This window comes from Lithobates pipiens, unplaced genomic scaffold (assembly GCF_037356315.1).
Source record: "Lithobates pipiens isolate NorthernLeopardFrog02 unplaced genomic scaffold, aLitPip1_a1.2 Scaffold_1, whole genome shotgun sequence".
Taxonomy (NCBI): domain Eukaryota; kingdom Metazoa; phylum Chordata; class Amphibia; order Anura; family Ranidae; genus Lithobates; species Lithobates pipiens.
In genome coordinates, this window is record NW_027507685.1 from 201,387,293 (window position 1) to 201,398,072 (window position 10,780).

The window sequence follows — 10,780 nt, forward strand, 5'->3', positions numbered from 1 at the left end:
GAGACTTGGGAAGAAGTAAAACTTGTTGTGTCTTCCAATCATAGTACTGACCTAATGTCTCCAGGGGCTTCTTCTCAGGAGGTGGATCAAATTCTTCTTGTGGAGGAGGCTGGCTGGTGGATAAACCTGATGGAACAACACATGAATGAACATACAGGTTAAAGCTTGCCTGGTACAGTGACAGATGGAAGAGACATAGCGTGAGAAAGATGCGGGAGGAGGAGGCGGAGAGTATACCGAAAAGAACTTCTCACAGAAATATGGAAGGTGTCATAGACTACTTGTGAAGCTGCAGACTTCAAAGCTGTCATCCTGATCCTCACTTCACTAGCTAACACTGTCATCCTGATCCTCACTTCACTAGCTAGAACTGTCATCCTGATCCTCACTTCACTAGCTAGCACTGCCATCCTGATCCCCACTTCACTAGCTAGCACTGTCATGCTGATCCTCACTTCACTAGCTAACACTGCCATCCTGATCCTCACTTCACTAGCTAGCACTGCCATCCTGATCCTCACTTCACTAGCTAGCACTGTCATCCTGATTCTAACTTTACTAGCTAGCACTCACTCACCTGGAGGAAGCCTCCAACCAGAGAAGCCTGACAAGGATGAATTCCCATCCTACTTACAGTACTTGCTCCAGAATAATGACACACTAGGTAGGAAAGTCAGGGATTAGGGTGACAGTCCTGGAGCCTACATATTTAACCACTTGAGCTCCGGAAGGTTTTACCCCCTTCCTGACCAGGCTATTTTTTGCGATATGGCACAGCGTTAGTTTAACTGACAACTGCACAGTCGTGCACCACTGTACCCAAATAAAATTGATGTCCTTTTTTTTTTCCACAAATAGAGATTTCTTTTGGTGGTATATTATTTTTTTGTTCCAAACTATCTTTTGCTTGTATTTGATCACCTCTGCAGTTTTTATTTTTTGCGGTAGAAACAATACGAAAAAAACAATATATTTTTTTATTTTTTGCTATAAAACGTATCCAATAAAAAAAAATTGAAAAATCAAATTTCTTCATCAATTTAGGCCAATATGTATTCTGCTATATGTTTTTGGTAAAAATAAGTGCACTTGGAAGTAAATTCGCTGTAGTTCTGAGGGGGACATGCCAGAAAAATAAAAAACAGCATTTTAGCCTGCACATGATTGGATGATAAAATCAGCAGAACTTCCACTCATTGCAGATCTACCCCTTAGATTTAGAGCGACTGCACTTCTAAGTGCACTTGCAGTGCAAAATGGATTTACATTTCGTAAATAACCCCCTAAGTGACACTTTTTGAGGACCAGTGACACCAATACAGTGATCAGTGCTTAAAAAAAAAAAAAAAAAAAAAAAGCACTGTCACTGTATTAACGACACTGGCAGGGACGGGGTTAACATCCAGGGGCAATCAAAGGGTTAAATGTGTCCCTAGGGGGTGCTTTCTAACTGTGGGGTTGATTTGCTGGAGGCAAAAGGTAAGGGGAAGTGGAAGAGGGAAAGATCGGAAATCAGGGGAAGCTCTGCGGATTTTATCATCCAATCATGTACAAGCAAAAATGCTGTTTATTATTTTCCTTGCATGTCCCCCTCGGATCTACAGTGACTGCACTTCCAAGTGCCCTTGTAGTGAAAAGAGAATTTGCCTTTAGTAAATAACCCCCATAATCTCCATTTTCCCCTCTGGCAGAACGGCAGTCTGCCTTGTTGAACGATCGTCGGATCATAGCTGGAGTGGTTCTCCGGTGGCGCACAGGCGTGCCCCAGACCTGGAAAAAGAAATCACGTACAGGTACGTGATTTTGCACTTAAGGGCCACCCTGCCGCAGTATATGTACATGGGACGGTCCTTAAAGTGGTTGTAAACCCTTACAAACCACTTTGACCTACAGGTAAGCCTAGATTAAGGCTTACCTGTAGGTCCAAGCAATATCTCCTAAACCTATATGGGTTTAGGAGATATTTGCCCGAAGACGGGCACCGCTGTCTACGGCGCATGCGCCGTAGACAGCGGCGCGCAGGCACACTGAGCGCGGCATTCTCAGCGACGGAGCTGCCGCACGTGTCGGCTCCCGTGTGCATGCGTGGGAGTGACGTCATCGCGGCTTAGCCGAATGACAGCGGCGGAGCTGCGAGACCCCACCAACAAGATGGATGCGGCGGACTACAGGGGACAGCGGCGACTTCGCTGGATCCTGTGTCAGGTAAGTGACACATAATGGGCTACTATGCGATGCATAGTAGTCCATTATGCTTTGCCTTTGCAAGGAATGAAAGAGGAAGTAAACTCATCAGGGTTTACTTCCTCTTTAAGCAGTAAAAGGAAACCAGTCATGATAATTACATTGAGGCTTCCATTGTTGACCCGTCCTTCTAAAAATGCTAGTTGTCCAGCTTCTATGCTTTGAGTCGCTGAATTTGAACACAAATGCTGATAGGAAGTCGAGACTTTCTCTGACATTTAGATATGCTTTAAAAGGAATGCACAACCTTTTCAAATACTTTATATATGTAAAAGGTAGGCACATGTGCAAAATTTCAGCTATTGTAAATAAACTTATTAATGTGTAATTTTTTTTGTTTTCGATGTTTAATTTTAAATAATACATGTACAGTACTTGGGAGCAGCCAAATTTGTTCATTACATATGCAGGCACCGCTTCCTACTTTGCAGGGCTACACAGTGGTTGTGTTATATTTCTACTCACAATGCAAGTCTATGAGTCGGCTGACTCACTGAAAACAATGCACTCCCTGTATGGTGGATATGTTATTACAAAAGTTTCTAAGCAGTTAGGCAAGTCATAGATTACTTAATTATCTTTCCTGACACCATGGTGGGGCATGAAAGAAAATCGATTGATTCCTCCATCAACATAGTTGGTGTTGATTGGGGAATCCCTTCTGCAATGCTATTGTGTTCTGCCAGCATACAGCTTTCCCGGGCGGCATTACTGCTAGCGGCTATAGTCGTCAGCGGAAATTGCATGTAAAAAGTCAGGCAGACTGGTTGTACCCAAGCCGATTGATGGATCGACTTGGGTACAAGCAGCTTATCTACCCTGCTTCTGAGGCTAATCATTATACTTAAAGTTAAACCACAGGTATGATCCTAATTGCATACTTACATTGGTCGAGCTTGGCACAATGTAAATATACTGTACATATCCCATACCTAAGGGACTGCTGTGGAAGTTGACAATCACTGTAGTAGTCAGCGGTACTACAGTGATCACTGCGATCGTCCAGACCTTGTGCCAAGCAATTGCCCCACTGTACACTGACTACAGAGGAAAACTCACTCGGCACTGACATCATTTACAGAATGCCACGTATTAAATTTTTACAAGGCGTTCTCTGATAGGATGAGAAGAAGAGGAAGGGTAGTAATTTCATGATCTCCACTTCGTCCAGAGAGTATCTTGTAATAATTTGACATAATACAAGGCATTGTGCGATTGATGGCGGTGGTGAGTGAGCATTCCCCCATAATTAGTGTTGAAGTGGGGCAGCCAATCGGCACAGGACCAGGGAGATTGCAGCACTCCCTATAGTAGCGCCTACTACTTCAAGGATTGTCAGCTTCTACAGCAGTCCTTCCGGTATACAATATGCATACTTACACAGTGTTCTACTAAACCAATAAAAGTATAATTAAGATCATATCTGGAGTTCACCTTACCAAACATAAAAAATAAGAAGGAACAAACATGTAAAAATGTCACATTTAAAAAGACTGCAAAGCCTCAGAAGTGATGTAATGTGTTTGTATTGTATTTTCAGACGAAAACTGTGCTGAATAAATGAAAATCACATGATCTGGTATCGTACGAGAAAAATTTGTGTTTGTCCCTTCGGATAATTTCGGAATCATGGTACAATCGCTTTGAAATTGTTTTACGATTTTCTGATTGTGTATACTAGTCTTTATTGCTGAATATTCTCACACCTTTGTAATTGTGGGATATAGTGTTAAATTCCTGAAGCCGGGCACAGCCTATCAAGACCTCCCAACATATTGTATATACTTGAAATTTTCCCTCCCTGTAAGCTAAAATGCTGTAATTGGTGGCTTCACTGTATACATTGCCTCAAGCCTAAACCTAGGCACACACTGTGAGAAAATTGCAAGAAAAATTCTGTACGAGGCATGATCGTTCAATTTTCGTAAAGTGTGTACACAATTTTCAACATCTGATTCAAACTTTCCAAACAAAAATTTCTGACGGGACAAACTCCAAAATGTTTACCATAAGTGAACAGAACGAATGATTTTCGTTTAATGTGTACTATTTACGTACAAGAAAAATCAGATATGAAACAGTGCATGAAACAATAAGCAAACAATATAACAATAATCAGAAACAATAAACAACAAAAAAAAGGCCTTTGTTGTACGAGAATTTTTGACTTGCTGTGAAATATCAAGGAAAATCGGATGATCGTTCGCCCGATTTTCTTATAGTCTGTACCCACCTTTACCCTCTCTCCCGTTTTTAATCCAGTTCACAGTATACAGAAATTAAAAAAAGAAATGACTGTGCTTTGTATATAGCCTGGAATGCCAAGTAAGCTAAACACAACATACCTTCTGGATTTGGGCTTCTCAAAAAGTTCCTTCCAAAGGGTTTCTTCTTGTAGGTGTCTCTCCAGCTGATGTTGTCAGGGATGGCCACTGCCTTCTTCTTGAGACCCCATTCCTTGTCACAGAGCTCCAGCCAGCCTTCATCAGTATCAGGTTCCTTTATCAGTGGGACATGATCCACAGTATACTGACAGGCCTGGCTTTCCATCTGTTGTTCTTGGACCGTAGGCCCCACATTATCTTTGAATTTTGGTGGCTTAACTAGTTTCTGTAGTTCAAGAATTGCCTTCACATGAGCAATGTCAATTTGTTTATCCTCCAAGGTCTGCTTGTGATCACCCTTTTCTCCAACGCCTTTTTCAATCTGATCCTCAAATGTCCCTGATTGTCTACACTGCTTTTGAGATGTCTCTTTGTTTTTTTCTGGTTCTTGAGGGGTCTCAGAGTCTCTCACCTGCTTCTGAGAGGTATCTGTGTGTAGTGTTTTCTCCTGAGGGGTTTCAGAGTTTTTCATCTGCATCTCAGATGTTTCTGTGAGGCATGCTTGCTCCCGAGGGGCCTCTGAGTGTTTTACTTGCTTCCCAACTGTCTCTATTGGTTGTGCTTGCTCTTGAGAGGTCTCTAAGTGTTGGGCCTGCTTTTCAGAGGCCACTATGTTCTTTTCTTGCACTTGAGGGATTTTAGAGTGTTGTACCTGCTCTTTGGAGGCCACTATGTGTTCCCCTTGCACTTGAGGGGTCGCAGAGAGTTCTATCTGCTCCACAGCGGTCACTATGTGTCTTCCTTGCTCTTGAGGGGTCTCGGAGTGTTTCACCTGCTTCTCAGAAGTCACAATGTGTTTTTCTTGCACTTGAGGGGTCTCAGATTGTTTCACTTGCTCTTTAGGTGATACAATATGCTTTCCTTGCACTTGAGGGGTCTCAGAGTGTTGTACATGCTCTTTAGAGACCACCATGTGTTCTCCTTGCACTTGTGGAGCTTCAGAGTGTTTCAGCTGCTTTTCAGGGGCCACAATGTGTTTCTCTTGGACTTGAGGTGTCTCAGTGAGTTTTACTTTCTCTTCAGAGGTCACTATGTGTTTTGCCTTCTCTTGAGGGGTCTTTGAGTGTTTCACCTGCTTGTCAGAGGTCACAATGTGTTTTTCTTGCACTTGAGGGGTCTCAGAGTGTTTCACTTGCTCTTTAGGGGATACAATATGCTTTCCTTGCTCTTGAGGGGTCTCGGAGTGTTTCACCTGCTTCTCAGAGGTCACAATGTGTTTTTCTTGCACTTGAGGGGTCTCAGATTGTTTCACTTGCTCTTTAGGGGATACAATATGCTTTCCTTGCACTTGAGGGGTCTCAGAGTGTTGTACCTGCTCTTTAGAGACCACCATGTGTTCTCCTTGCACTTGTGGGGCTTCAGAGTGTTTCAGCTGCTTTTCAGGGGCCACAATGTGTTTCCCTTGGACTTGAGGTGTCTCAGAGAGTTGTACTTTCTCTTCAGAGGTCACTATGTGTTTTGCCTGCTCTTGGGGGGTCTTTGAGTGTTTCACCTGCTTGTCAGAGGTCACAATGTGTTTTTCTTGCACTTGAGGGGTCTCAGAGTGTTTCACTTGCTCTTTAGAGAATACTATGCACTTGCCTTGCACTTGAGGGGTCTCAGAGTGTTGTACCTGCTCTTTAGAGACCACTATGTGTTCTCCTTGCACTTGAGGGGTCTCAGAGAGTTGTACCTGTTTCTCAGAGGCCACTATGTGTTTTCCTTGGACTTGAGGGATCTCAGAGAGTTGTACTTTTTCCTCAGAGCTCATCATGTGTTTTGCCTGCTCTTGGGGGATCTCTGAGTGTTTCACCTGCTTATCAGAGGTCTCTGTGTGTTGTTCTTGCTCCTGAAGGGTCTCTGCTTGTTTTATTTGCTTCTCTGTATTATATGCTGGCTTCTGAGAGGTCTGTAAGAGTTTTATCTGCTTTTCAGAGGTCTCTGTGTTTTGTGCTTGGTCCCAAGGGGTCCCTGAGTGTTTTACTTGTTTCCCAATGTTATCTGTGTGTTGTTGTTGTTGCTCCTGAGGGGTCTCTGATTGTTTTACCTGCTTTTCAGAGGTCAGTGCTTGTTTTGCTTGTTCCTGAGAAGTATTTGAGTGTTTCACCTGATTCTCAGAAGTCTTTGTGGGTTGTGGTTTCTCATGAAAAGTATCTGAGTGTTTTATTTGCTTCTCAAAGGTTTCTATGTCTTGTTCCTGCACCTGAGAGGCCTCAGAGTTTCTCACCTGGTTCTTCAAAGTCACTATGTGTTGTGCTTTCTCCTGAGGGGTCTCGGAGTGCCTCACCTGCTTCTCAACGGTCTCTGTGTCTTGTAATTGCACCTGAGGGGTCTCTAAGTACTTCACCTGCTTCTCTGATGTCACTATGTGTTGTGCTTGCTCCTGAGGTATCTCTGTGTGATATGTTTGCTCCTGAGGTGTCCCTGAGTGTTTTATTTTCTTCTCGAAGGTCACTATATGTTGTGCTAGCTCCTGAGGAGTCTCTGAGTGTTTTATTTGCTTCTCGGTGGTCACTATGGGTTGTGCTAGCTCCTGAGGAGTCTCTAAATGTTTTATTTGCTTCACGGAGGTCACTATGTGTTGTGCTAGCTCCTTGGGAGTCACTAAGTGTTTTACTTGCTTCTCGGTGGTCACTATGTGTTGTGCTAGCTCCTGAGGAGTCTCCAACTGTTTTATTTGCTTCTCGGCGGTCACTATGTATTGTGCTAGCTCCTGAGGAGTCTCTGAGTGTTTTATTTGATTCTCTGAGGTCACTATGTGTTGTGCTGGCTCCTGGGGAGTCACAGAGTGTTTTATTTGCTTCTCGGAGGTCGCTATGTGTTGTGCTAGGGTGTCTGAGTGTCTTACCTGCTTCTCAGAGGTTTCTGGGTATCTTGCTTGCTCCTGAATGGTCTCAGGGTGTCTCACCTGGATCTTGAAGGTCACTTTGTGTTGTGTTTGCTCCTGAAAGTTTCCTGAGTGTTTTGTTTGCTCCTGAGATGTTTCTTGTTTCTTGTCTTGCCCATGAAGGCTCTTTTTGTCTTTCACTTGGTCCAGGAGGCTCACTGCGCCCCTCTCTTGATCCTGAGTTTCTGTTTGTTTCCATTTTCCATGAGAAGTCTCTGTGGTTTTGCCCTGTTCATAAGCTGTATTTTTAAAATCCTCTTTTTCCCATGCTGTCTCTTTGCGGTTCTTATTTTCCAAACACACCCCTTTGTGGAGTTTTTCATCTGTCTCTTTGAGCTCATTTAGCCCCTGGCATGTGTTTTTGTGCTTCTCTTGTTTGTAAGCGGTCTCCGGATCCTGAGCTGTCTCGCTATGCTTGGCTTGTTCCTGAGATGTCTCTGGATTTTTTTTCCTTTCTTGAGATGTTTCTGTATGTTTCTTAGCTGTCTCTTTAATTGTTCCAGGTCCCTCTGCTGTCACTTTGTCTTTTTTAGAAATATCTTTCTGAGTTCTCTCTTCTTCAGGAAGCACTTTGTGGTCTCCTTCTGCTTGTTTAACTTCTTTCTTGGCTGTCTCCTTTTTTTCTACTAATACAGGATTGCTGTCTGTTTGGTTCCTAGTCTGTTTACTTGGATTTTTCTCTTTTGTTGTCTCTTTTATCCCCTTTTTTTTGCGCGTGACTTCTTTTTGAGCTCCATCAGCACGTACATTCTTTCCAGTGTCGTCTTTTAGATCAGAGTCACCAACCATCTTCTGTCCACCTTTTACATCCTCCTCAGGCTGTCTCACTGCACTCAGGCCTCCAGCTGAGCTGTCAGAGCTCTCCCCTTGCTGTGTACAGTCACTCATCTCGCTGTCTGTTCTCTCCCGTCTTCTAGGTGTTTTTAGTCTTATGTTCCTCCCTCCCAGCAACCAGGTGCGGAGGTGTGTAAGGATCAGAATACTGGAGTTGCGGGCGTGTCAGCATAGAGGCGTCATCCTCTCTAAAGTACAAGCAGATCATTATTCTTTCCTTATCAACAAGGAATTAAAGTGATGGTGCTTTCAAGTACCCTAGTTTAGTACAGAAAATCCATCTTGAAGCAAACACCTCTATGATTAGGCCTTGACTCATTTGCTGCATACTAGTTCAGGGGCAGCAAAGCTAAGCACAAGTCAAGAATGGCAGCTTCCATCAGAGCCTAATCATACAGGCATTTTTCTTTGTGACACAGGAATACAGACCAACTGCACTTTAGCATATTTGCTTAGTGGCTCCTTCACTAATCAAGGCTGCAAGAAGTACCTGCATTAAAGCTAAAATTCATTTTCCTGCAGATGAGTGCCGATTTTACATAATTGTACAGTTGGGCTGAAAAAAAAATAAACATTTACTCAAACTAATAGAAAAAAAAGAAAATTTGCATATATAGAGCCCTATACCCACTGCTGATCCAAAAGAAGGCAAAAATAACCCTATACAGCATAGTCCAATTTGCTCCAATAGGGGAAAAAATCCTTTCTGATCCCTCAAGGCAATCAAATATTTCCTGTGATCAACAATCTCTGGTGTTATTACATATAACTGTTCATATACTGTATATTTTCAGTTAAAACATTTTGTGGATGAAAGGAAGAATATCTGTTGGATGCAGCGGGGGCTGGATTTAGGATGGGGGGCGCCAGACCTGCCCCTTCTTTTTGACCCCTCCCACTTATAAACCCCACCCCTTATAGCATCCACCCACTCCGTCCTCTGTATTCCACTTTCTTCCACTCATAGTGTCAGGAGTATACAGCTCAGCATCACAGGACAGAATATACAGCCCCAGACTCAGAGGATAAAGTATACAGCCCTAGAGTTACAGGACAGAGTATACAGCCCAGACTCACAGCTGAGTATACAGCCCCAGAATTACAGCTGAGTATACAGCCCCAGAATCACAGCTGAGTATACAGTCCAGAATCACAGCAGAGTATACAGTCCAGAATCATAGCAGAGTATACAGTTCAGAATCATAGCAGAGTATACAGTTCAGAATCACAGCAGAGTATACAGTCCAGAATCATAGCAGAGTATACAGTTCAGAATCACAGCAGAGTATACAGTCCAGAATCACAGCAGAGTATACAGTCCAGAATCATAGCAGAGTATACAGTCCAGAATCACAGCAGAGTATACAGTCCAGAATCACAGCAGAGTATACAGTCCAGAATCACAGCAGAGTATACAGTCCAGAATCACAGCAGAGTATACAGTCCAGAATCACAGCAGAGTATACAGTCCAGAATCATAGCAGAGTATACAGTCCAGAATCACAGCAGAGTATACAGTCCAGAATCACAGCAGAGTATACAGTCCAGAATCACAGCAGAGTATACAGTCCAGAATCACAGCAGAGTATACAGTCCAGAATCACAGTAGAGTATACACTACAGAATCTCAGCATACTGATCATCACTGTTCACATCATTAATTATCATCACATTGCATCACTGATCATCATCCCATTACTGATCACCAATGATCACATAATTTAATGAACATCACATTGCTATAACACAATGTGCCCTTGTACACCTTGTGCCCCCTAGAGGTTATATCTATACAGGCTCTTATGTGGCAGCCCAATGACCTGTAGCACATAGACAGAACTGTACTCTAGTGATGGGAAGTCCGGATCTTTAAAATGAATCGGTTCATTTCGAACTGCTCACTGAAATGAACCGATTCAATGAATCGATTCTTCGGTTCTTCGATTCACTTGCTGAGTCTACTGACAAGCAAGTGAACCGAAGCTCTGATTCAACCTTCTTAAATGAGTAGAATCAGAAGACTGATTCACACAGAAGGTTGGCAGGTCCTGGGGACGTTTACTTTGATTTAGTTCATCGGCGCAGAGCACAATTGTTGTCAATTGACAATTATTCCATTGTTGTCAGATTAGCGCAGTGTCATGCATCTTGGTGATACACAAACAGCTGTGTTAGGCTGGGTTCACACTTGTGCGATGCGGGAACCCTGCGATTCCACGACGGGTTCCTGCATCGCACCCGACTCGCACGACAGTTCACAACGACATATGCGAACTGCTGGGGAGTGTCATACAATGTTAATGGCACCCCCATTTCAGTTCGCATGTCGCACTGCGAAGTGTCAGTTTGGACATGAATCGAATCGCATGAGTGCTATGTGATCCGATTCTGGTGCGGACCAAAAAAAGGGTCCTGTGCGAGTTTAGTCCGAATGCGATACGATTTCAATCAT

The 10,780-nt window shown here is 43.3% G+C and overlaps 1 protein-coding gene across 1 annotated transcript in view; it reads right to left on the reverse strand.

Moving 5' to 3' along the window:
* NCCRP1 (NCCRP1, F-box associated domain containing) overlaps positions 1–8,467 on the reverse strand; it is a 32,342-nt gene extending 23,875 nt beyond the window's left edge. Inside the window, exons 1-2 of the mRNA XM_077480059.1 lie at positions 4,590–8,467; positions 52–126 (exon numbers count right to left, since the gene is read on the reverse strand). Of these exons, the coding sequence (XP_077336185.1) occupies positions 52–126; positions 4,590–8,382 (3,868 nt within the window). The 5' untranslated portion in view covers positions 8,383–8,467. The remainder of the gene's footprint in view (positions 1–51; positions 127–4,589) is intronic.
* Between the last annotated feature and the right edge of the window lie 2,313 nt (positions 8,468–10,780).